The sequence below is a fragment of the Manacus candei genome, unplaced genomic scaffold (genome assembly GCF_025592945.1).
Source record: "Manacus candei isolate 608988 ecotype Guabito, Panama unplaced genomic scaffold, ASM2559294v1 h1tg000053l, whole genome shotgun sequence".
Lineage (NCBI taxonomy): Eukaryota > Metazoa > Chordata > Aves > Passeriformes > Pipridae > Manacus > Manacus candei.
In genome coordinates, this window is record NW_026138101.1 from 5,100,379 (window position 1) to 5,126,270 (window position 25,892).

Consider the following 25,892-nt stretch of genomic DNA (forward strand, 5'->3'; position numbering starts at 1 on the left):
TCTCCTCTTGCCCTTTCTTGCACACCCACTTTGTGTGACAGGCAGAGAGAGGTGGTTTTCAGGCTGGTGATTAGAAGAGGAATGGCCCTGTTTACCCACAGCTCCTTGTAGGATAAGGATGCTGAAGAAGAATTGCCACTAGGATACAGTCTGAAGTGGCCCTGCTCTCCCATATGTTGAATCTCTATTTGACCTAATTGCTCATGTTCCTTTAATAGTTTAATGCTTTTATTTCTGCTGTTACAACTTCTAATGCCTATAGGAAGCCTCGGATTCGAATGTTACTCAGTGAAAATTAGGGGCCCTCGTTCTCCAAGGAGAAATGCTCTTGGGCAGTGTGGTAATTTCATGCCTGGAAGGAGTCATATTTGTTGGATAATTTTTGTAACTTAACCAAATTAGCCTTGAGAAGCTACAGTTCTTAATCAGAGCCTTGAACTCTCTGCTCCATTAACCAGAAACATCAGCTCCCTGCACAAAGGGTGGACACTTGGTTTGCAAAGCAGGAAAGTGCTTTGATTTTGTCAGTGCTCAGGGCAGCAGCGTGCCTTGGGTTTGAGGTTGCTCATACTACTCTGAGCCCTCAGCAGGGACAGACACAAAGCCACATCAGGTCTGCTGCTCTTGCAAAATGAAGAAGCCAAGTGGTGTTTGCCTTCACCAAAAGAAGACTCTTTCAGTGGGAATTAGACTTCTGGGAAGACTCTAAAGAGTAATAAAGGACAGTTTGGGTATTAATAGGGATTTGGTTGATAATTCCAGTAAATGGGGTTCCAAAATCATGGGGGAGACTTGAGGGGAAGGTGAGAAATGCCAGCAGGCTCTGATGTCTCTTTGTCCTCTGTGCTGACTGGAACTCACTCGACTGGAGATGACCCAGTGCTGAGGCTCTGCCAAGATCTCTCTGTGTTCTTCTGTGGAGGGGCCTGTGAGGCCAGACAGAGAGAAAACAAGTGCTAATTAACAAGAGAACTAAAGCTTGGAGCCATTCCTCTGCACCTCAGCCTTGGCACGACGCTGCTTTCCTGCTTTCCTCAGACTCACCCAGCAGTGACATCTCCACACGCCGTGGGTCGAGAGCGTTGTGCAGGGATGGAGTTGGGGGAGTTCTGATAACTCCTCCCCACTCTCTGCAAAGGTCACTGGCTCAATCCACTGCAACTAAAGAGGAAACAAATGCCTGAAGAGCAGAAATCCCCGAATATGTCACATCAAATCACGGAGCAGCTAATGGGACAGAGCCACGTGGTTAGAGCATGTGCATTCTGCTCTTTATCATTAATTTACTGATGTTAAATATTTCAGGAAGTAACTTCCAGGACTTCCAGGACTGTCCTAGTGGCTGTGATCACAAAATATTCATCAGTGGCACTTGAACAAGAAAAACCTTTCTGAACAAGGGCATTTCTGAGGCTCTTGTTGGTTTTTTTGCCTTTCAGCTGACTCCCTCTGCCTTCCAGAAGCAGATGTCTCTCACCACCAAGCAGAGGCTGGCCAGCACCTGGGAGATGAATCTGCCCTGGATTGTCCAGCTTCTAGACAGGAGTGAGACCTTCCATCACAAGGTAGCATTTTCCTGCCCTTTTCCTTGCTGTTTGATGTGACATTTGAAGAGGGTGAGTGCTTGTGACAGGCTTGCCTTCAGCTTATCAAAGTACCTCAGTGTCCAGGGTCCTCTTGTCGTTTCAAACTGCTGGTGGTGGAGTTCCTTCTGCTGGGGGAAAGGCAAAACATTTCCCCCTAGTGAGATGTTGGAGTCCTGATCTGCCCTAAGCCAACACAAATAACCTCTGCAGGAGCTGGTGGGGTTTGCTGGAGCGTGGCTAAAGCTAAAGCACGATGCTGGGGCAGGACACAAGGGCATGAGCTTGCCATTTGCCATTCTCCTGCTGAAATAGCCACCTCTTGCTTTGGTGTGGTCACCATCAAATGCTTGGGCTCACAGGATGGCAGTGCTGGCCTTTGAAGGCTGAGAGCCTGCTGGTAATTCCTCCTGATTTAACAGAACCAATTGCATTAATGCTTTGGGTTGGAACCCTGACAGGGTGCTGGGTTTTGCAGGCTGCCAGATACACAGGGGACTCTCCCTGGGTAGAAGGGAGTGGATGTGCTTTGTCTGGTTCAGTGTTTACTTGGGAGGTGTGTTTAAAGCTGCTTTCCTTAGAGGACTGCTGAGTATAAAGCCCAGTCCCAATGGGTAGGTGACTGAGGCAGGCTGTTGAAACTGTCAGCAAGAGGTGGTTAAGGGTTGCCCTGGAGAGCACAGGAGGTTGGGAGCACCTCAGACAAGTGCACAAATAACAGACAGTGTGCTGCAACCACTCACCTCAGCATGGCTGTGTCTTCCTTGGAGATGCAGGAGACCTGCCTGTGTGCTTTGAGTGGCAACAGTGCAGCTGGAGAGGGCAGACAAAGCAGGGAGGAGTTTTCTCAAAGCAATGTCTCTGCTCTGTGAGCATTTGCTGTTGTATCATTCCATATGTGCCTCTGCAATGGTATTAAATAAATCATCAGTAACAGATTACAAGAAAGCAGCCATTTAAAGCTCATGGAAAAACGAGATACCAACTCCAGTCTTCCTCAAGTTGCCCAGCACTGCTGAGAAAAGAGCTGAACCTTATCACCATCCAGCATTCACCTCATTTGTCTTTTTCCTCACTGCTGGGTTACTTTCTTTTTGCCCTCACCTCCTCTGGTACTGTTCTCTTCTTACTGGTGTCTAAGCTCTAGATAAAAAGAGATATTTGGAGTTGTGTGGGACTCAGTGTCTCTGTCTCAGAGTAAAGGTCATCCCAAAATTGTTTCCCATGGAGACTGATGTAAATTCTGGGGTTTCACTTGCTCCATTGGTGCTCAGGGCTCTGTCAGTCGGTGCCCTGGAGCTCTGTGACCCCATTAGCACAGGGCTCTGCTGGAGGTGAGCACTGCCTGGTGTTCTGGAGAAGGAGACCTGGAGGAATGCTTGCCAAAAGAGCTGCTCAGCTTGAGCCTGCTCATTGTGGTGCAGCAGCTTTTGATCAGCTCAGAGCAGAGGTGGGTGAGCTGCTGTTTCCCCAGGGGGAGCAGGGCAGTACTCACTGACAGTCTGTACTTCACTGGGGGTCAGTGCAGGATCCTCATTCGTGAACCTTCCTCCCAGCAGCTGAACCTCTCCCTGCTCTCTCTTGCCTCTCCAGGTCTCAGCAGTTGACCCAGACCAGACCTTGTTTCATGTTTTCCCATCAGAGGTGGTATTTCAGAACTACGTCCCACACGAGGTCTGTGAAATGCCACTGGTTCTGAGGAACAGGGACATGGTGAGTGCTGGGATGTGGAGGTTTGACAGTGTGCTGGAAGAGGAGAGAGGTGCAATTCCTGTGGTGTAAGCAGAGCAAGTTACCTGCTGCAGCATACCCAGAAGGAAATGTCTCAGCACCTCTGTTTGGCAAGATGATCCACATCTTCCCATGCTGGGGATCCTCTCTTGATTTTGGCTGTGTGTTGGTGGTATCTACCCCAAAGGAGCTTTTCTAGCCCCTTTCTTTCCTTTGAAAGGCCTGAATTGATGGGAATGTTGAGGGCTGCACAGTTCTTACCTGCTCTCATGCTTTAACTCGAGGGTGCACCCTGTCCTGTGGATCCTTGGTCAGTCTTGGTTCCTGGCAGGAATCTCTGCCTCTCTCAGCCTGTTTAGCTGCCTCTGTGCAACTCACACTCAAAGCTCAGGGGTTGAGACTTTTCCACTTTATGCTGGAATTAGTTATAATTAGTGGCACTGGCACTGCAGGAAATGTGTTTTGAAACAGCCCTGGAATCAGACTGATTTAACAGAAGCAGTGGGAGGCCTTTAGGTGCCACTTCAGGCACCTGCTAAGCTTAATTCAGCTCTGCTCAGGTTTTCCAAAGGCAGCGTGGTGCTCTGCTTTCCCTTTGGAGAACTACAGCACACCCAGAGCAACGTGCTCTCGAAGGTCTCGACCCTCACTTGAAAAAAAAATTGTGATTGTTTTGCAACTTCCCAAGAAAGTTGAGAAGGGAAAAAAGTTGAAAAATGTCAGCAATTGTGTTCCACTGGAGAAAAGAAAACTGAGACCTTTTGAATTTCAGTCAGGGGAACGTTTTCTCAAAAGGTTCTTGTGCCAGGAGCAAGCTGGGGGGAAGCGACGGGATGGAGGAAAGGAGCAGGGTTCAACATTTTCTCCCAAAACACTTTCTTGCACACAAAGGTTTCTCTTGGTACATAACATTAAACGTACTAGAAGTGGGAAAAGGCCAGAAAAACAACAGTGTAATTAAAGATGTTGTTCTGTAATGAGAAGTAAGATGTATGCATGAGAAAAAGGCGGGATGGGAAGATGGAGTTGTGCACAGGAGCAGGTGAATTAACACCCTCTCCAAGCCTACCTGGTGGAGGGGAAAAGACAAGTGGACAAAACAAGCTGTTGGGGCATATTGCAGGTGGAGGAACAGTAAGAGAAGTCAAAATATATCCTGAAATAACAGGTTTTGACAGGGACATGGCTGCAAATGGGAGACCCTTTGGCAGGGAAGGATGCAGGTGTGGTCCCTCAGTTATTCCTGGAGAGTAGTGCACCATTCCTGGCCTGGCATTTATCCTGGGAATATTGGAAAGGTGTAGCATGGGTGCCCATGCCCAAGGGATGCCATTGGTGGGGTCCACACTGATTCTGGGCACTTTTGCTGTAGGTTTCTCTCTTTGCTGATTCAAACGTGCCTCACTTTCTCTTTTCCTACTGCTCTTTTTCATTTCCACTGATTCTTTTGGCTTCAGCTGCTCCAGTATCCGTGAAAGCTCTTCAAAATGTTTGTCTTTGCCAAGTACCAGCCCACAGACAAGCAGTGAATTTGCTCTGCTCGTGCTTCTTCAAGTGGAAAAGGACATTTGCATTAACATTTCTGCCCTTCCCAGTAAAAAATAAAGAACTTGTACAGCTGCATCTTGGGATTTTTATGCCCTGTAAAGGGCTGTCAATTTTTTCTCCCCAGAAGAATTAATTTTGAAGTTAGTAAGACCTCAACCATTGGACAGCACTGCTGTAAAAGTAAGATCAACTCTGAGGAAAACACTTGGCATATTTAAGTGCACAGAGAGACAGAGGTGATAATCCCAAGAGAAGTTATTGTATTCTAATTTCATTGGCTTTTGGTAATGTCCTGGAGAAAAGCAACACCATGCTCTGTCTCCAAGGTTCCTCACTAGATTCCCAGATTCCTCTGAATCATACTGACTTTGTGTGGTAGCCTGAGGTTGTCTGCTCCATAAAAATCCAGCTAACAGCCAAGTGTATTCCAAATGGAAGCTCTCTAGCTGTGCAAATTCCAAAGTTCTTCACCTGCTTGTTGCCAAATTGCTTTTCTGTCTTCTGGCTGCTTCTTGCCACCCTCAGAGATGCCCTGGGTGGCTTTTGCTGAAGGTCTTCGCTGGGTGTGTTCATCTCCCAAGGGTCCTGGTGACCAAAATGTTTCTCTGCAGTGTGAAATTGGCCCCTGGAACTCGCTGGAAGCAGAGGCTGTTTGGAGAGCCTTGGCCATGGGTTATCAGGCTCGGGTGGGTGGTGCACAGTGAACCTCCATTTTTTTTCCAGAGTCTCATGTGAGGTTGTTGTTTATCAGTGAAGCTGCCTGTCAGTCAGAACCGCCTGTTTTAGACTATGTGAGATATGAGGTTGATATCTGTGTGCCAGAAAATGCCTGCTTGCTGTCTCTGTGTACCCCAGAGGGCAGGAGCTGGCAGCAGGGTGCCTGCAGGGTGAGGGGAGGAATGCCCAGCTGCCCTGCATTGGCAGCTGCCTGGCCACAATCACCAGGCAGCAAGAGCTCCTGGAGAGCCAAGATTGGCTTTTAATAATGAAACCACACTGTGAGTCAGTGCTGGTCATGTTTCTCCAGGCAGAAAATGCCTTTGAAGCCCATAATTGATAGGCACAGCCTGGGGTGTTGTCTGGCTCTCCATCACTTTGGCAAGTTGATTGCTCTCATCTTCTGCATCAACCTTTCCTGGTGGTGTCTTGTGCTTCTTCCTTGCTTCTTTACAGCCCATTTAAATTCTCCATCTCCTTGTTTCTGGGGTTGTCACTTTGCTTCTTTACAGCCCATTTAAATTCTCCATCTCCTTGTTTCTGGGGTTGTCACTTGCTGTGTTCCTCCTCTTGCTCGTCAGGTTTGCTTTTACTCCCAGTAAGGCCACGGTGTCTGGGCTCCTCCTCTTGCTGGTCTGCCCACTGTGAGCCCACAGCAGACTGCCCCACTCAAACCCAGTCTGTTAGAAGGGAATTTCTTCCTTCCCCCAGGCTATTTTGCCTTCAGGTAGCACATTCCCCTCCAGAACAGGGCTGCAGGGCTGTGTGCAGGCAGAAGCAAGCAGGACTTTGGGCTTGTGGAATATGCAGATTGTTCAGGTGTTCTGTCTCCATACTGCTGGTGCCTGACCTGCTTGGCACTTCCCTCCCAGAAGGCATTGCCCTCCTGCCTCTGGCCGAGATGCTGTTCCCAGGCAGGTGGGATTCAAGTCCACCCTTGTGTACTATGTGCTAAAAGTGCTTGGGAATTTGGTTAAGGAAGGATGTCACCAGGGCATGGTCAGGTCTCTTCTCCTGCCCTTGCCACAAGTGGCAAATTCATCATTCCACATCTTTCCTGCAGGTTCCTCAGCTGGTGAAGGTCACTATGGAGAGCTCACCTTATTTCAAGTTGGTCGGCCCCGGTGGTGAGTGCTGTGAGGTACCACTGTAAAGTCTTGTAAAGTCTTCTGCTTTACACACCCCCTTCAGCCCTGAGCAGAACAAGGTGAGTCTGGAGGAAAATTGTCTCTAAAGCCATTGTTTTTCTTGCCCTCTGGTTACAGCCCACCCCGTGCTGCGAGGTTGGCTCCAGGCTGTGGGCAGGCAGCCTGCAGCAGGTCACACCTTGGCATGGGGTGCTGCCAGTCACTGCAGCCAGCCTTGATGGGCTGTGCTTTCCCTCCAGGCACTTCCTTGAGCATTTCCAAGGGAAGATGCACATGGAACAGCAGGGAAGTGACAGGGAGGGGTGTTGATAAGATGTTTAGCCATCTCTAGGCTCAATGGAAGGGGTTTAATAATTATGGAAAATACTAGAGGAACAGATAAATTCAGAGAGCTTTCCTCTTTCCCACCTGGCAACCACTTCCTGCCTCACCCTGGGCTGAACCAAAGATGATGCTTTTCCACACCCTCTGTTCTGCAGGCTCTGCTGTCTCTGAGGGCACTTGCCTGCCTGTGATCCAGTTGTGAGGCCAGGGGAGGGGACGTGCTGTGCTGGTGGCAGGGAGCCAGCCTGGCATGGGCACACTGAGCTCTGGATGCTCTCAGCCAGCAGGAGGTTGTTGAGCTGCAGGTGACTTGGACTCCTGCCCCAAAGAGCTCATGTAGGGCAGGTACAACCTGCAGGCAGGTGTTGCCCCAGAGCCCGTGGGTTGGGTCCTTGTGTGTGTCCCTGTGGTTGATCTGCCAGCTGGCACCTTTTCCGTGCCAAACGTGCCATGCTTTTGCTGGGAGGTTGGAACATCAGTGCTGAGGCCCTGGCAAGTCTGATCTCAGTGCTGGGATGTGAAGGGTCGATGCTCTTGTCTGGAGGCTTGTTAACACCCAGGGATTTAGGATATGGTGTGGAAGGGAGGAAGCCCTGCTGGGAAACAAAGAGAGGCAGGCTGACTCTGCCCACCAGCATCCTGCTACCTCTTGGCACAGTTCTTTGCCTGACCTGTTTGGGGAGGCAAAGTGAGGGGGGAGCTCTGAGCCAGCTGATGTTTCTGCACCAGGGCAGAGGTGCAGAATCTCTTTGGGCACAGCTGTTTTCTCATCTTTCCTTTGCTGCTTAGAGTTGGTTTAATGCTTTGTCCTATCCTCAAGCAGCATGGATATAGAAACCCAAAGAGGAAATGCCCTGTGTTCCCAGCTCCTTGTCCTTAGGAGGGACTGAGGAATTATTTAACATCATTAAAATTTAGACTAAAAATTATGCTGGCCTAGAGCAGTTCTCTGTACTACCCAAGTGACACAAGAGCTTAATGTCACTGAGGTAGGCTTTGAAAAGTACACAGGTGTCCTTAAAACGTGATTTATTAGTACAAATTAGTGTTCATTTTTGGGGTGGAAGAGGTGAATTGATGCCCACGAAGGGCAAAGCGCTGCTCTCGAAGTTTAGAGAGGCAGCAGAGCAACATGTGAACGTGGCCACAGACGGAAGGAGGGTGAGATAACCCAGGAGAGCACTGATGTCCCAAGCTCTGTCCCTCGCCTCGCCCTTGAACTGGCGAGGGTGTGGCCCAGGGAGCTCTGCCAGCCAGAGCTCCTCTGCTCAGCTTCAGCAACACCCCGGCAGTGTGTGCTGAGCGGGGCTCTGGGGGCCGTGCAGGGCATCAGGGGAGGGCTGTGCTGCTCTGCAAGGAGCACGGGGGGGGTTTTACTGCAGAATCAGAATTCTGTACGAGTTGAACATTTTGTCTCGTGCCTGATGGAGCTGCGAGTCAGCGAAGTACCCGAGTGCTGTGGCTCAGCTAGAAATGCATCGATAGCACGGGCAGGAGGTGCAGAGCACCTTGAAAACCCCTTAGCAAGGAGGCAGGCACTGAGAAATGGTTCTGAAAAGCCACCTGCGTTGGGCTTGCAGCCACTGGCATGCAGAATACCTGTGTTTTAGTTATGGAAGGCCTAGGATGCTACTTTGAACCTCTACATCTCAGCTGCTCCATGATCCACGGGGCACAAACCCCTGTGTCAGGGCTGTGGGCGTTGCAGTTGGTTTATATAATTCTCTTGCTTTAAATCTGTTTTTTCCCTGGGGTAAGCCTGACTTCAGCGAAGACGCTCCTGCTTCAAGGCAGTAAAATTGTGTCTGAGCCCTAAATAAAAGGACCACGTGAGTTGTCAGTGGCTGAAATGCCACGTGCCACATCGCCCTTTCTTGACAAACGAGCAGTTCCCCGTCGTCCTGCAGTGGTTTGGGAATGTGCCGCACGGTCGGGCTGCCAGAAAGTAAATGAATAGCTGGCGTGTCTCTTTGTTTATTGGCACTTGCATTATAAATATGAAATGCTAATGTTTCTGCTGGGCAACATTTCCAATTAGTTCCTCTTGCTGCCTCTGATTTACACGTTCCCCTTTTGTGGCTCCAGTTGCCCGGTGTGGGTCTCCTCATGCCATCCCTGTGTTCCCGGGTGTCCTTGCATTGTGGTCTGACAGCCTCTGCCTAATTGGAAACCATTATGGAACTGACTGGCAAATACCCAAAAGACAAGAATATTTACATTTGAGTGTCCTTCAGGCTTATTAATAGATTATCTGAAAGGAAGAAGGAAGCAGGAAGCATATAAAATCAGCGCACAGCTTATTCTGTTCTGTCCTCTTGTTCTTTCCACTGTAGCAAGACAATATTTTCAGGCAATACAAGTTCAGCCTGTAAGGTTTGCAAAATTTATTCCTGATGACTGAATTACTGCTCACTGATTAATAGGAAAGATGACAGGACAGTGAGTTACTGCATTACTGAAATTAACTCCTTTAAAATTCGGTTCCAGCCCTGTCAGATGTTTTGTAGCACACGGAAGTTACTTCAAACAGGCTTTTAAGATGACTCTTGAGGGGACGAAAGGGACAGAGGATGAAGGCAAATTGCCCTGCACAGAATGAACCTGGAGCGCAGTGACTGATTTCAAAGACTCCTGTGGGTTGGTAGCTGAGGGGGCAGGAGCAGGGGGACCCCTTCTCCTGAGGAGCTCTCCTCAGGCACCAGTCTCTCCTCTCTTTTAATGGCCATTATTTTCCAGCCTCTATGATATCATGGTTTCAGCAGGGAGCTTTCCCTGCTTGACTTACCATGTTACCTCATGCTACAGGGATCTTTTCATTACAAGTTTTCTGCTGCAGGGAACTCAGTGAAGGATTCAGGATTGGTTATGCAGGATAACTGACATCCGAGTCTGGTGTACTGGGCAGGCATTAAGGTTGATGTCACTGTGACAGCAATTAATTCTGGCCTGAGTCTGCAAAGGGCCTGAAAGCAGTGCTGGGTTAATGGTTGCACTTGATGATCTTGAAGGTCTTATCCAACTGAAACAACTCTGTGATTCTGTAAAATAACACTTGAGACAAGCAGTTGGTTTAGTTTCAGTGGATACTAATTTGAATGCCAGGGGTGATATTTGGAAGGCCAGAGCTGGTAACTTACTGCTTATCAAAGGGGAATAAGAGCAGAGGAACCATTCTACAGTCATCTGTATTTTCCTTGAAATTGAGAAATTGTCTGAAGACAAAAGTCGTATTTTCATGAAAATTCATAGCCTCAAGCTGCATCTAAAGATGAGAAGTGATGCATCTTCTTTAAAGCAGAGAAGTGATGCATCTTCTTGCTCACTCAGGCGTGCTTATTTAGAAACCTGGTTTGAAACAGTCTGCTTAGGGTTTTCAGTTGCCAAGTAAGGCAAGATTTTAAACTGGTTTCGGCTGTACCCCTGGGTTTTGTAGCAGTTATTGCCCTCATAACACAGGGCAGTGCTGCAGAGGAGAATTTGCAACCCTCTTCTCCCAAGAGAGGGCAGTTCAGCTTTCTAAAGCTGAAGGGGCTGTGGCTTCACAGCAGCATGGACAGGCAGCTTCTGCCTAGCACACCCCTCTCTCCTTGGGTTTCCCCCTGTTTGTCCTGACACTGCATTCACTTCTGGTGCAAGTCCCTTTCCCCGAGCTGTGCAGGCAGTCCCAGTGCACCCACTGACAGTGGAGCTGGGAACAGCTGCCTGGGCTGGCTTTTGGAGGGATTCATTCCTTGGGCTCTTATTTACATTCCTCTTGATTCCCTCACTCCTTAGAAGTGGCAATGACTTGAAAATTTCCTTTTACTTCCCTGAAATACCTCCGGTTGCTGAAGTTTCTTTTCTTTTTATCCCCCTGCTGATCTGAACTCCTTGCATCCTCCTCTGTCTACCTGGCATCTGGAAGGGAGAGATAAGTGAATATAGCATGCCAAGGCTTAATAAGACACACAGCTTTCAATTGGATTTACAATGCCTTTGTTACAGTAGTGTGGCCAAAATAACAACAACAACAAAAAAAGAGGTAAATAGCATTCTTCATTTGCTAATGCATTTCTGGGGATCTGAGCAGGCTGGGACGTGAAGTGCCCAGATAATAGGTGCTTTAAATTCCCATGGGCTGCCCATAGCTTTTATTTTAGAGGGCTTAGGCTGCAAGACTGAGTGCAAAACTGCTAATTCAGAAAGACTTGCTGAAGATGAAACGCTCTCCTGAAATGTGATCTTCGATTCTGTGGGTCGTTTGCTGCAGTTCCCTTCCTGGAATTTTACCTTTCAAACAGGAGGAAGCAAAAGCCCTTCTGCAATTTCCAGTGTGAATATTTGAGATGCCTAGGGAACAAAAAAAAAAAATAAAAATCTTTCTTTACTCTTTCATCGTCTTGGATGTGACAGCAGCTGTTAGGGTGACCTTAGGCCCCAGCTGAGCAGGTAATTGGCAGGCACTGGGTCCTAGCTGTTGGGTTAAAGCAGTAGCTTTGTGTCTGTGCCTTGTCCAGCAGCCTTAGGATGCTTCCAGGCTTGGAGAGGATGGGTATGGAAGCAGGAGGTCCCAAGCATGGAAGAATCTGAATCGGTTGTGGTTAAGGGAGTTTGCTGCTGTGTGCAATCCTTAAATCAGATTGTCTTGCTTGCTGCCTCAACAATGATAAAAATATCAAACGAGTTAAAGGCACCGAGGAAAAAAGATCAGGCCAGTAAGTGAGTGATAAGAGGCAGAGCTTTTATCAACTCATTGATACAGGAGCTGCTGGAGGCAATGGCTCCTGGCCCTGCTGCAGCAGCTTCACCTCTGATTCCAGCACAGCAAGGCCCTGCTGTACACCTGGAGATTGATCTGCTCATCCTTGCAGTAAAATGGTTTTGGTGATTTGATTCACCTTCCTACTGCTAAATGCCAGAGTGCTGGCAGGGGGGCTATCTGGCTCTTTCCTGAACAATGACTGGGAATAGCAGGGTTTAGTTTGCTGTGGCAGGATGGGATGTCTGAGGGTTTCCCATTTACAGATCCTGATCCCACCCTTGTCCAGGTAGGCACCCAGTCACTTCTAGAGACCTTGGAAGAGAAAGGTGATTAAGACCATCGACCTCTTGCTGTAGAAAGGGAGCAAAGTTATCTGCTGTGTCCTCTGAGGCCACGGTGAGATGTAAAGGGAGATTATGAGTCTACCACAGGAAGAACTCTTAAGTCTCTGGCAGAGCTGGAACAGGCTGCTGAGGGCAGGGGTGGAGTTCTTAGTGATTTAAGTACTTGTTAGATATCTGGCAAGAATAGTTTGGGGTTAGGGCTGAGTCAGTTCTGTGTGGGGAGATAAATCAGATATTTTAAGGGTGTGTGTTCCCAGCCTTGTCCCTATGATATTATGGGAAGGGAGGGGGAATACACACATACCCCACATTCACCTGGCATTGAAGCAGCTGCTGTGTCCACCTTGGTAAGTATTTCACCAAAGATGGGCTGTTGATTGTGCACGTGGCAAAGTCCTTTTGAAAATGTACCTGAGCATGCCCTGCCAAGCTCCACCAGCATCACTGCACTGCTGGGGCTGGAGTTACTGCTGTGGCACAACTGGGCCCTCAGTGGTGCCTTTGACAGCCTGCAGTGGTGGTCAAAGCAGGTTCTGCTATTGCTGCAACCCACTACCTGAAATTATTCTATTTTGGTGCCTCAGAATCGAAGTTTCAGATAATTTCGTCCCATTCTGCCAGTGTGCTGTGAAAGCAGGTGAATCAATAGGGTTATTTCTTCTTTGCAAGTTAGCAGCCCTGTCCAAGTCATCCTACTGGAATGAAAGGCCTTTGAGGTACAAAGTACTATTAATTATTGAATGCTACTGTCAGGGGCATAAAAAACAGCAGTTTTCCTGCTGCCCTGGGGATGGCACTGAATGTCCTGTGCTGAGACTGTTTCTTTTGCTGCAGGATTGTTTGCACCAGCTCCTCTGCATCACCAACAGGGGGAAGTTCATTGTGCCAATCCAGGCTGTTGTCTTGGACTTCTCTGCCCAGCTGGACTTCTCTGTCTGTCCAGTCAAGTACAGCACCCAGAAGACTCTGCTGGTTTGCAACCTTGGTAAGTGGGAAAACCCATTACCAAACTGGCCCTCAGAGGCAAAGCAGCTCATCTTTCTTTGTGCCAAACACTTGCAGTGCTTGAAGCAGGATGAGCTTTCTCACAGTTTTCCTGCAGAGTGCTGGAATGTGTCAGTAGCTGGCTTGCACCCTCCTGAGCCCCAAACACCTTCTGAAATGATTACCTACCCCTGTCAGCCAAGCAGACCCACTCTCTGGGAGGCCACAAGCACGTGGCATTCCAGTGGTCCCCTCATCAGATGCCCAACGTGAGCTGTGTTGTGAACAGCCTGTGCTGCTCCTGTTAGTCAAAGCTGATCTGATTTCTCTTGTCAGCTGACTGCATCACTCATCTCTTCTCTTTCATGATGAACCTTTGAAAGTCAGTTTAAAATTTCAAACAGATTATTCAAATCTTTCAATCGAAGCAGCATTTTATTCTAATTAAGTCACCCCTACGTTCCTTCAGATTTCTTTTTAAATACTCCGAAGTTCCTGTGTTTCTGCCCCCCTTTTTTTTTTTTAATTTACTTTGCTTTGTGTTAAATGTTCATCAGAATGTCATCATGAGCTTCCTTATAGGTTGAGCTCCTCTGATGCCTGTTGATCTACCCATCTGCCCATAGGTACATGCCCAGGTGTATAGGAAAGATGAGAAATTTGGGGTATATGCAAAAAGCAATTGGGCTGATTTAGAAGATAAAATCACAGAATAACTTTTGTTGTGAGGGACCTCTGGAGATCATCTGTGTTTGTTGAGCAAACACACTGCTCAAAGCCAGACCAGTGTCTGGGGCTTGCAAGGTGCCTTTGGGAGATCTGGACCTGTGAAAGTTTAGATGTCATACAGGAAAGCAAACATACAAAAGGGCGTAGTTAAAAAGCAGAAGAAAACAAGCTATTAAAGAACCCTCCAAACCTTATCTTTTCTGCCTGTCGGGAGCAGAAGTGATTCATTGAAAGGGTAGATCTAACAGGATGGGAATTATCTTAAGGAACAGCTCGCAATTAATGGATAAAAGGCCAAAGTTTAGCCTGCCAACCCCATCTCTTGGCACTGGTTTTCGTTTGGCTATTACAGCGTGTCAGGGATGTCTCCTTCGCAGCTCTTCTTATCTGTGGGCTCAGGGAACAGCTCAGTGATGTTGGCTGAAATTCAGAGCAGCAGTTAAGTTTAACCATGGAGTTTGTGCCTTTGGGCCTTGGAGAACCAGGTCTATGTGAGGGATAACGAGCTCCTGCTCCAGCAGTAACAGAGGTGGCTGGTGGGCACAGCCCGGGGGTAGGGATGTAGGAGGTGATTTGCACTCACTTTCTTAGTCCTGAGAACTGAGTCCTGAACTTGGCTGGATCCTCTTCTTCTGATCATTTGAAAATATCTTCTTTCTGAGGCAACCCCTAAAGTCACCTTCAGAAGTGTTATTCCCATCCAGCCATCCATGGGCAGGAGTATGTAGGCAAGGGGCAGGAGCAGGAAGGGAACGGGATGGAAGGCAGTGCTGAAGTGTTGCCAGGCATTCCCTGTTTCTCTGTTCTGGCAAAATTTCTGGCAGAAGAATAGGAAAGAATATTCTGTGCCTTTCCTACCCCAGGCAGTGATCCCCCCCTGAGCCCCAGCAGAGCCCTGCAGCAGTCCTGGCATCCCCACTGGGGCAGATGCAGGAGCACGGAGAGCAATCCAGCTCTGGGGCTGGAGGGACCTTGTCTTTCCTCCTCTCTCTCCGACCTCTCAGGCCCAGCACAAAAACATTGCTGGCCCAAGGCTTCTCCATTAGCCAGTACTGGTGTTCTCACTGGTGGTAATGGGCCCGGGTCAGGCCCCTAATTGCAGCAATAGCTCCTTAATGAGCAGGAACTACAGCAATTCCATCGGCTGTCACCACTGACAGGAACAAAGTTCAGCTTGCTCACAGCTCCAGTTGTTCTCATTATTTTTGTGTGTGTTGCATTCTCTAATCACCATCAAACTCCCCAGAACATGTTTTTAAGGTGACAAATTGACCACCAGCAAAGAACTAAGATCAAGAACTTTTGTTTTCTCAGTGGGGCTGTACAAGGGCACAAAGCCCAGCAGCCTTTGGGCAGAAGCTGTTTGAGCTGAGCTATCCCTAAGCATCAGAGTTTTGTGTCTGCCAGCCAGGAGCTGTTTACCTGGCAACAAATCCTAATTGCTCCTGCTACATCCAAAGTGCACCAACACATTTTCATAAATATTTCCAACACATGGCACAGAGTTTGTCTGGTGGGCCAAGAAAACAGTTACCAGCCTGGATGACAACCCAGAGTCCCAGATTGCATCACTGGTGAATACACAGAAATGCACTGTTCAGCTCCCTTGATGTGCTCCTATTAATGGCATTTCATTTAGCTGGGGTTGAATCCTTCAGGTTGTAAATGGGATCCTCCTTTCAGGTCTTGTTTCAGTGTCACTGTGTTGTTCTAATCTGAATTTGAGCTCATTTAGGGTTTTGATTGCTCCTTTTCTTAGAGCAGCTTTCATTGAAATGCTGATAAAATGTGCCCTTTCTTAGGCTAGAACAGGATGTTTTCAAGGTAAAAAAACCCCAAACAACCACACTGCAAATTAAACAATAATTATTCTTTGGTCTCCAAGACTTTTACTCTCCTTGTCTGATTCCTAGGCTGTAATCTCGCCGGACAGGTATTGTCCTAACATTTGCATCTCTTAAGGTAAGGTTTAGAGGTGGCAGGAAAAGAAAGATTCCTGAGGCAGTGAGTGTCAAGCTGTGCATGCAAATAGCTCTTAACCCTCTCTGTGCTCTTCACAAACCATGCTCTGATGGGATTGCTGGCAGTCGGACCCTTGAGCCTCCCTGCAGAGAACTTGGATGCAGAGTATGGGGGAGATGAAGTCATTTTGTCCCAAAGGAACTTCTGGGGGCTGGATCTCCTCAGAAGTGAGCCAGGAGCAGTTTCTCATCCTGTGTGTTCTGCTCTCTGCTGACTGTGGTTGGTTTGCTCCTTCCTTGCACAAGTGAGCTGAAGTGAAGTGGACTGCAAAAGGAATATCGTCCCCAAATCTCCCTCAAGAGTCCTGATCTCTCTCTCTGTTGCAACCCCTTCTCTGTCATTCCAGCTGTTGGGACTCTCACACTGGTGACACCGTACAAGTGACGATGGAATTTCTCCCTCTGCAGACCAGGGATCGTTCCACACCCCTGGTAGTGCACTGTGGCACAGGTGAGTGCTGGGCACTGCAAGGTGCACTCTCTGCATCCTCCAAAGCAGAGCCCTTTCTAAGCAGAATAACGCTGAACTCGCTTTGCAAACTATTTCTGGAACCGTTTCTTTCAAAGCCTCCCTGTGTTTCAGTGCTTAGAAGGGAGCAGAGGAGAGGCCAAGGCTGAGTCTGTCCCTGTTCTGTATATGCTGTGCACATCCCTGGGGGGGACCCTGCTGTCAGCAGTGTTCTCCATCCAGCACCCCCCTCTTCCATCATTCCCCACTGTTCCAGCCACCCCAATTCCCTCTCCAGCAGCACCGCCCCTGTCCCAGCTTTACCACAAAGAAAAGCAAAACCTAGTTGGTGTTTAGGGTGTTGACATAGTGGATCCCCTCAAACAGGGATGAGATTTTTGGAATCCTGTTTTGCTGGGAGTTGCTGAGTGGAGGAAGGAGGAACCTTGGTTCTCCCTTACAGTGTGGATACGTAGGGGTCAAGTTTTCCTAGACAGTGCTATATGTGACGTGTAGCATCTCTATCAGACTCTCTCCAGTGCCCCCTGTCTCTTGCACACCTCTGTCCCATACACTGTTTCTCCACTGTCTTGCCACAGACCCTTTATCTGTGTTGCCCTCTGTGCCTCTACATCCCACACTTCACAACGACAGAACTAAAGCAGCCAGGACTTGAGGGCTCTTGTGAGTTGGCAGGAATTGCTCATGTGGAGCACAGGGAAAGGGGCTCCCCAGCATCGTTTCCTCCCCATTGCTGCCTGCCAGGTGTGGGGCAAAATGTGATCAGCCTCATGTTCCACAGCACGAGGCTGCAGCACAGAAAAAGAAGCCCTGGGAGCTGACGTGGGGCTCTTCAGTGACCTGTGGAACAGCAGCGGGTCTGATGGGCTGTATTAGAGCCATTGGGGCTTGGTGAAGATGATGAGTAACTACAGAACTGGGTGTGCTTGACTGGCAGCAGGGGAAGCAGGCTGTGTGTCTTGGCCCTGCTGGTAAGCTGTAGTAGAGGCTACGTGGCACTGCAAGTGGGCCAAAGGGAGTTGCCAGCTGTGTTAGTGGCTGCTCAGCTGCTCAGAGCAGCACAGGGCTGCTCAGCCGCACATAAACCTGTCGTGATGCTGAATCTCTTTCTCTGGGTAAAACTGATGCTGGGTTTGGCCAAATCAGCTTCCTGCAGTGTGTGAGACCATGCAGGGGCTTGGCAGTGTGTTAGTGCTCACTGTGCACGTGCAGGGAACTCCTCAAACCCCAGCCCTGGTGGATTATTGCTGGCTGAGGCTGAACAAGGAACTGTGGCATGGGTGTGCCAGCACCTGTCAACATCTCAGCTGCCCACAAGGGTAAAGCATCCGAGAGAACCACTGCCTTGCTCTGATACTCATCTGTGCCTTTGCCTAGACTTTGCAGAAAACAACCACCTTTGCATAGCTCTGTTCTCTCTCCTTAAGAACCCCCTTTCTACCAAGGGTTGTCAACTGTCTGGCAAGGCTGGCACTTCAATCACTGGCTTGCAGGAACTTGTTTGAAAAATGAAATGAAAATCCTATTGATTTAGTCTTTAGATCAAGCCTTTTCCTTTCTTTCTTTTTTTTTCCCCTTTCTTTTTTTTTTTTCCTTTGCAAATCCCCCGATGGATGTGGATAGGCAGCAGGGTTTAACTGAGGTTTAGCTCTTGTCGTGTTGCATTTTTACATTCCTGAGATCACTCAAACAAGTTCCTGAGTGCTTTCCATTTATATTGACTTCAGCCAGAATGGAGGACGCTCAATACTTGCCTGGGCAACTCACTGCTGTGTTAGATATTTATCTGAGTCATCCCCGTGCTGTGCAGGATACCAGAGTGGGAATCCCAAAACCATTTTCAGGTTGAAATCAGTCTGGTGTGAGTGTTTGCAGGGGCTTTGCTGCTGCTGTGAGCAGTGATAAGTTACTATTGGGCTAAATTCATGCCAGCACACCCTGAGCTCCTGTTGGCCACTGCTGTGTGCCACTGCTATTCGAGCCTGGAGTTGTCCATCTTCATGCAACTCTCCATTCCTTCAACCCCAGACAGATTGGTAGGAGCTTCTTACAGGTGCTCAGAGGAGGGGGAACTTTCTGCTTCCCAAGCAGCAGCCTCTTCTGACTCCAGGGCTTCACTGTGGTGCACCAAGTGATGTAATTTTTCCTGTCTGTGTTTGGTGCTGGCAGATGGCTAGAAACTTATTTTACTGTGTGAGTTTTAAAAGAAGATCTTGTTTACTGTGTTACCTTAAGGTGTAAGCCAGACTGATGCTGCAGTTATTAACAAGAGGCTGCTCTGGCTTTGCCTTGGACTATCAGGCATTTTAAAGACTTTGCAAAGGGATTTTTCTTTCTGCTGGTTGCAGGTGGCTGGGGCTCCTTCTGCTTCTCCTTTCCTTGTGAGAATTCCCAGCAGTATGGCTGGTTCCTGTTGAACTTTCGTGTCCTTCTACTCTCGCTTCAAAGTGAGTTGAGGGAGGCAGATATTGTAGGCAAAAAAAAGGTATAAGTAGGAGTTTGTGCAATTATATGTTGATTTTTGTGTCTTAATAGTAGCAGCGCTGCCACAGAGGCAGGATTGGTACCTAATGCTTTATCCAGCTGATTGGTTATAGGCTTTTATAGTTCCAATTAATTAGATTGATGGGTGAGTCTAATTGGTCTCCAATGTGCTCATTTCTGTCAAAACAGCTAATAGGTAACAACTGCTTCCTGCCTCTGTCCCCTTTGTCTAGAACTGCTTGTAATAATGATTTTATACTGTTTTAGATAAGGTCATTCTGCTGCTTGCAAAGAGATTATGGCCTTTGCCCCCTCACCAGGGCCCTGTGTTTCAAGACAGATGGTCTGTCATTTTGAGGGTAGATGAAGGGGAATAAAGTTTGTGCTTTGTTTGCTCAGGTTTTTGGGGTTTTTTTTCACAGCTTTGTAGCTCCACAACCCCATAATACCCCTGCTGGCACACCCCTTGCTAAAGCAACCTGCGGAGTTGACTCCACAGACTGGGTGGTGTGGACTAGGAGGGTTGTTTGGAAGTTAAAACTCTTCTTTGGGCTGTTTTGGTCATCCCCAGGTACTCCCAGAGACAGGCTTCCTGTGAGCCCACACAGCCCGTTTTTAGCACATGAAGGATTTCTGGAAGAATGTGGTTTCCATCTCTTTGCAGGTCATCCTTGACCACAGCTTGTCTGCTCCACCATCCCTGGAGATCACCAATGTGTTCTCAAGTGTCATTACCTTTGGATGTGTTTCAGGGCAGAACCACCCATTCATTAGCTTCTTTTCCTCCTGGATCAATGAGCATCTCCTGAGAGGCAGCAGAGCAGCTTGAAGGGTGATTGATTTATTAAGTGGTGTATTGAGTCTGTCTTTGCCAGACCATTAGAATGAAAGTTCCTGCAGTGTTTTCCCCAGGGGCCAGAAGCAATGTTTCAGCCAGGCAGGTACCCCAGTGTATCATTACTGTAGCAGCAATAAAGATTAAAAATGGCCCGTGGCACTCTGGCCATGGGACAGAGCTGCCTTCCATCATCTGACAGTCTCCATGTCCTTTCCAGCACATTCTGCAAGGCTCCTTCACAAAAGGCCCTGTGCTGGCTCCCAGATATTCCTGTGCCAGAGTCTTTCATCCTGTAGCAAGGCAAACAGATCTTCCTCAGCACAGTGCAGAGGAGATAATGTATTTGGATGCACAACAGGGAGTATGATTGAAAACTAGTTGACTTTCAGTGTGCCAGAGAGCTGTCTGAAGAGCCACAACCAGTCCTGTAGCACACTGCTGGCTGTCCATGGCTTTCCATCTCCCATTTCTTCCCCATCTGTTGTCTTGTGGTTCCTGCAGTGCCTCCAGGGTAGAGACTTTCCTCTTGCAATGTGCTGCCTGGGCTCAGCAGGTGCTTTGCTGGGGACTTAGGACCATTAACAGCAATAACTGCAGCAATGGTGATGATGAGGATGCTCTGAGGTTTGTTGTAGCCTGGGAATGATTTAGCTGTGCTCATAAAAGAGATGAGAGCAAGGCTGAGCAAATGTGATTGGACTCGCTTTCCATAATAGCCAAAAATTCCAAACTTGACGGTCGTGCTCTCCTAAAAGATTTAAAATCCAAAGTCAGCAAAGAGGGACTGACAGGGATAGAGGAAGACTATGCCTCAGTGAAGACAAAATGCAGCAAGGGCTGTTTGATTTCCATTCGGTCTAATCAGTCTGGCTACCAGTTTCCCAATATTTAGAGCAGTAATTGAAGGAAAGTACTAGCTGTTGGACCCTAGGAAAGCATTCTTCATAAACCCTGACATTTGTTTTGAAATCTAGTTCAAGGGCTTGCTCATCCATTCATTGAGATATATGTTCAGGCTAAACAACATTTGTCTTTCTATTTAAGAACAATTTGTGCTGCTCTGAGCAGTATTCCCTCTAGCACCAGGCTGATCATGTAGTATTAGAAGAATTCAGAGAAATGTTACAGCTCTTCTGTAAATTCTCTCTTGTTCTTTTTACAGGCCCCACAGAGGATGACCCAGTGCTTGATTTCTTACTTTTGGGCAGTGAAAAGTGATCGTGATGTGATAAGATACCTGTGTCCATAGTCATGCAGCTGGATGCTGGGATAAAACACAGTGGTGTTTCTGCTGTGTCAGAGCATTATTCAGGAGGGCACAACCCAAACACATCTGCTCTAGTGCTTTATTGAAAGTCTGGCTTTGAATTTTAAGTCCAGGCATTGCTTTGCTCTGGTTGTAGAGAGAGCTGTGTCCTGCCATCTGTAGGAAATACATCCACAGGATGGAAGGATGAGAGAATTGACAGCCTGTAATAAGATCGTGTTGTGTAAATAATGATAGGGCAGATCCATCTAGATTCAGTAAATGTGCTTTCATGGCAGCAGAGCATCCCAAACCGCACACCGTGGACACGACGCTGTCAAGTGAAATGCCTCGTGCTGCAGCGCCGGTACAGTACGGAGATTTATTTTTTAAACATATGTATTAAACAACCAAGAGCCTTAAATGAAACGTCACATCTCATTTGGCACCCGAGACATGAAGTCTTGCAGCTGCCCTCGGCCAACCCCGGCAGCTCCACTCTCTGTGTGGGTTCCTCTGCCCGGCAGAAGGATCTGAGCGGCTTCCCCCCGGCTCGCTGGCACCCCAGCCTGCCCTTCTGCACCAGCAGTTTGGGGGGGTACATGTTCAGCACGTGCCAGCTACTTCCCTCTGTGGTGTGGGGTGCTCAGGCAAAGCCTCCATCCTCCAGCAGAGCCCTCAGACCCGCAGCAGCAGTGCCGGGGTGGCCGCAGCTCCGGCTCCTCTCCGGGAGCGCCGCAGCCGGGGATGTTTAGCAAAGCGTGAGAGACAGGCAGAGCATCTGCTTCCTCCCTCCCGGGCTCTGGAGTCGGCGTTTTCCCCTGCTGGAGGCTTTATTCTCATCTTTCTTTAATAGCTTCTGATGGTTTTATCTTCCAAGCGTTGGTCCAGTTGCTCCCTGGATTTATAGCTGCGAGCCTCTACAGCCTGCCCTGGCAGAGTGTTCCAAAGGATGGGATATTCCCTGCAAAAGTACTACCACTTCTGTGTTATTTCTGACTAATAACATTTTCAGGCCCTCAGGTTCCTGTTTGATGACAAATTATGACAAATTTTTTCCGTATTCCCATTTCCCGTGCCATTCATGCTTTTGCAAACCTCTCCCATCTATCTCCCATGCAGTTTCCAGGTTGAGGAATCCCATTCAGTTTTTGAATAGAAGCTGCTCCATACTTTTAATCTTTCTTTCCACCCTTCTTGAATTTCAAGTGCTTCAGCTTGGTTTGTGAGATCAGAACAATCCCAAAGATTTGAAGACTGATGTGGCCGTGGGAGTTGATGATAATTTTCATGGTGTTCATTCTGTAGTGGTTTGTCATATTGAATGTTGTTGTGTTTCCTTGCCTGTGTCCCTTTCTGCTGTGGGACATCACTTCACTTATTCTTCTGGACCTCTCTTTTCTGCCCCCAGGCATTGTTGCTTGTCAGCTACAAGGGTTCAGGAGAGACAGGAGCTCCTGGAATGCCTGCAGGAGACCCTGGGCAAGCCATGACTGAGTGGGGCTCCTCAGAGTCACATGAATGACTCTGATGCAGAATTCCCTGTGACCTGAGTGGGTCACCCCACCACATCTGACTAATCTCACTCTAAATACTGTCACCTTGGGGACAGATCTCCACAAACACACCAGAAATAAGGTGCTTGAGAGGGTGTCCAGGACATCCCCACGCTGTACACACACAGCAGTTGGGATGTGATAAATGTCCTGATCCCTGGAACTGCTCATACAGCCAAAAGCTGTGACCTTTTCTTCTGTCGCCTGTGGTTTGCTCTGTTCCTTGTGCTTCCAACAGTGAGTGAGCTGAGCAAAGACTCCTCTTTGCTTTGTTCCAGGTGAAGATACCCACACAAGCCTTCATGGGTCAGCTGTGAATGTCCACATCAGACTGGACAGGAATTCTGTGACTGTTGAGAAGACTTACATCACACTGTCAAACCACAGCACCGTGACCATCCTCAACCACAGTAATGTCACAGCCCGCTTCCAGTGGAAGGCTTTTGCTACTCAGGAAGAGGAGGATCAGCTGAAGCAGAGGTGGGTTTGAGAGATGCATTTCAGGGAGGTACACTGCCCAAGGGTATAACCAACACATGGCCTCAGAGAGGTGTTGGTGCTTTTGCATGGTTTAGGACAATTAAACCATCCCTGGCATCAGGATGTCTCTGGGCTTCAGAGTAGTGGAGCTCAGCACTTTCCATTCCAGCTCCATCCATACTCCAGCTGAGGATGATGTTTTAGAGAGGAAGGGTCGATTGCAATGACTGGATTACCTCAGAGAGCAAATTTGTGCTTGTGGAGCCACAGACCACTGAGGTCCAGAGATCCCTGGGCTACAGAGGGTCTGGGAGGCTGAGGAGGGTGTCAGCACCCGAAACCTGGGACTGCACTGAGCAGCAGGACTTAACAGAGCTCAGGTAGCACAGCTGTTCTTGTAGTCACTGCAGTTTCCTCTGCTCCAGCTCTGATGAGATGGCAGGTTCCTTTCCAGTGCTGTGCAGGGGAGGGGGTTTTGTTGCCCAGAGAGTTGAGGCCATCCTGTTGCAGGGTATTGAACTGCCCTGCACTGCCCCAGTCTCCAGCACAATGAGGGATTTCCACCCTTCCTTACAGGCTGGGGAGTTTGGAGGTGGAGGGTTCTGCAGGGAAGGTAGGGCAGCACAGGCCTTGGAAGTGCATTTGGGCTTCAACAACCTGTGTCTTCAGGGTGGTGAGAGCTGGGGCTGGTTCTTCAAAGGGTACCTTTGGGGCAGCTTTGAAATTCCCATTTCAGGCAGTAAAGAAGCACTTACAGCCCAGGGGGATGGATTGAAAATGACACTGGAAAGCTTGGGTGATTCAGGGAGTCCTTGTGTGACTTTTCAGATTTGGATGGATGTGGGTATACAGGAGTTAGTCTGAACCCAGAGCTGATCAGGAAACTGCCTCAAACTGCAGCACTTTTTAAGGGCTTCTGAGCAAATAAAGTTCAACGTAATTAGGTCAGAAATGCCTTGCAGGCCAAAACTAGTTTTCCACTGTTCTCTATTTAATTACACAGTGTCTGACTTCTATGCAAGCTCAGTGTGTTAAAAGAAAATCTCATGACCTTCTCTGGACCATTCCTTTCCCATTTCTTCCCACCTGCCTGTCTCAGCCTGGACCCTGAGTGATCCTCTTTCCCCTCATAGCCAACCAGGTTTCCCCACAGCTAACTCCTTCTCCAATTACATTTGCTTTCATATCAGTTTGTGTCCTTGACTTTGACCAGGAGGTTTTGTTCTTCCTTACTTGCAATCTTAGGGGTGGTTGTAGCTCCAAGGCTGCTGTCCTGCTGTCAGAGAAGCTTTTGAGATCTCAGAGCTAAGAGGACTTTTTCATGAGAGGGGGCAGTGCAGGACCCTGCTCTGGGATGGGTTTCAAGGCCTATCCAGGAGTTGGCTCTGTCTCCCTCCTGCAGGACTTTCTGGGATGCCATGGTGGAATTACTGTCTGTTGATGGAGGTTGAGTGGAGGGTTGCCCATCCCAGTGGCTGGAAGCCTCCCCGTGCCCAGCACTGCAGGTCAGCCACGGAGAAACATTTCCAATTGTGCTCCACAGGGAACCAGCCAAAGAGAGTATTTTTGGTGCTGGTGACAGCGTCTGCCCGAGGCTCTGTCTGTGTGCAGCTGGTAATGTCCACGACTGTATCTCCTCTCTAATTGTGTCTGAAGTTGGCTGGGTGATGATCTCTGACCTGCTTGTTCTGCACTGCCTCGATTTGCTCCATATGGAGGTTCTACTTGTCCCCCTGGTTGTCACCTGCTGGTTCTTCTTGGCAGGGGACTGGAGCGTGAAGGGGGGACAGTGACCTGCCAGCTAGAAAGCAACTACTCTGTAGCAGTGCTCCTTTCTCATCTTTTGGGCTTCTCTCTTGTGATCTTTAAACACCAGAATGATTTCTGCTGCAGCTACCAAGTAAAGGAGAGCTCTGGGATGCTCTGGTGGAAGGCAGTGTAGGGAACAGAGCAGCTGGAGTTTGCTTATCCCTGCAGGTCCAAAAGGGAAGAAGCAAGGAGTGATGCTGGTAACCTGCAGCTGAAACCCAGCTTCTTCTTCCCTTCCCAGGGAAGCCCTGCAGTGGGTGTTCCTTGATCTTTATCTACCTCCCCCAGCAGCTCCGTGGTAGGAAAAGCCAGCTGAGGTGGCTGGTGGACACCCCCTCAGTGGCTTAGAGCCACAAGGTTCTCTGAAGGGTTGCTGGCTTTCAAAACCTCTCCTGAGCTTGTGAGTGTGGAGTAAAACCACCTGCTGTGCCAACAAACAAGGGATCCTCTGATCCATCTGGAACTCCAGGGCTCAGGGTCAGCCCCTGGCTGAGGAGCTGCTGCTGCTCCTCCCCAAGTGCTTTGCTGCTGCACTTACCCTTATCTCTGCAAATATGTGACCTGGCTTTGTCTCTCCCCATGGCTGCAGGTTCTGCCACAGGCTGTGCCAGCAGGAAAATGCCCAGGCAGATAATTTTCTGGAGTGGAGCAGAGCGGACACCACTCGTGGAGAACGCCTTTCCCTGCTCTCCCACATCTACCAGAACGAGAGGGCAAAGGTGCAAGGAGATCCCATGCTGTTCTTTGATGACATTTTCACTATTAAACCGGTGGTAAGTGATATCTGAGATAGCTGATAGCTGAGAACCTCCCTTCCTCTTCCTTCTCCTCCTCCTCCCCTCCATGAGGTCACTTGGCAGATCCCCACCTCAGCTGGCTTGATGTGCTGAGAGGGAAGACATTGGCTTTCCTGTGAGGCTGGAGAGCTTATTGCACAAAGCATTTCTGCCCTGCAGAGAGTTTCCCCAGGCTCCTGTTTCATTACAACAGGGCTATGTCTCCACAACTGAGCTCCTGAAGTGCACTGAGGTGAGCTCCAGAAGTCTGGCTGCCCACACTACAGAGTCCTGGTACTCCATGCAGTGATGGACAGACATAAAGCATGGTCTGACCACAAGTTTTGTGTGGAAACCTTTCTTA

General features: G+C 48.6%; 1 protein-coding gene and 1 pseudogene across 1 annotated transcript; both read left to right on the forward strand.

Annotated features, from left to right (window-relative positions):
• LOC127477491 (hydrocephalus-inducing protein homolog) overlaps positions 1-16,282 on the forward strand; it is a 31,559-nt pseudogene extending 15,277 nt beyond the window's left edge.
• Positions 16,283-17,615: 1,333 nt separating this feature from the next.
• LOC127477492 (hydrocephalus-inducing protein homolog) lies at positions 17,616-25,540 on the forward strand. Its single transcript, XM_051801868.1, has 3 exons — positions 17,616-17,658; positions 22,742-22,943; positions 25,342-25,540. Exons 1-3 carry the CDS (start codon positions 17,616-17,618, stop codon positions 25,538-25,540), a joined length of 444 nt encoding a protein of 147 aa, XP_051657828.1.
• The last annotated feature ends 352 nt before the right edge of the window (positions 25,541-25,892 follow it).

Excerpts from the sequence above, each read along its gene's own strand:
- LOC127477492 (XM_051801868.1), top strand. The coding sequence starts at position 17,616 with ATGGGTGTGCCAGCACCTGTCAACATCTCAGCTGCCCACAAGG. Across the intron at positions 17,659-22,741 it reads CATCTCAGCTGCCCACAAGG|GTGAAGATACCCACACAAGC; the intron begins GTAAAGCATCCG and ends GCTTTGTTCCAG. Across the intron at positions 22,944-25,341 it reads GAGGATCAGCTGAAGCAGAG|GTTCTGCCACAGGCTGTGCC; the intron begins GTGGGTTTGAGA and ends CCATGGCTGCAG.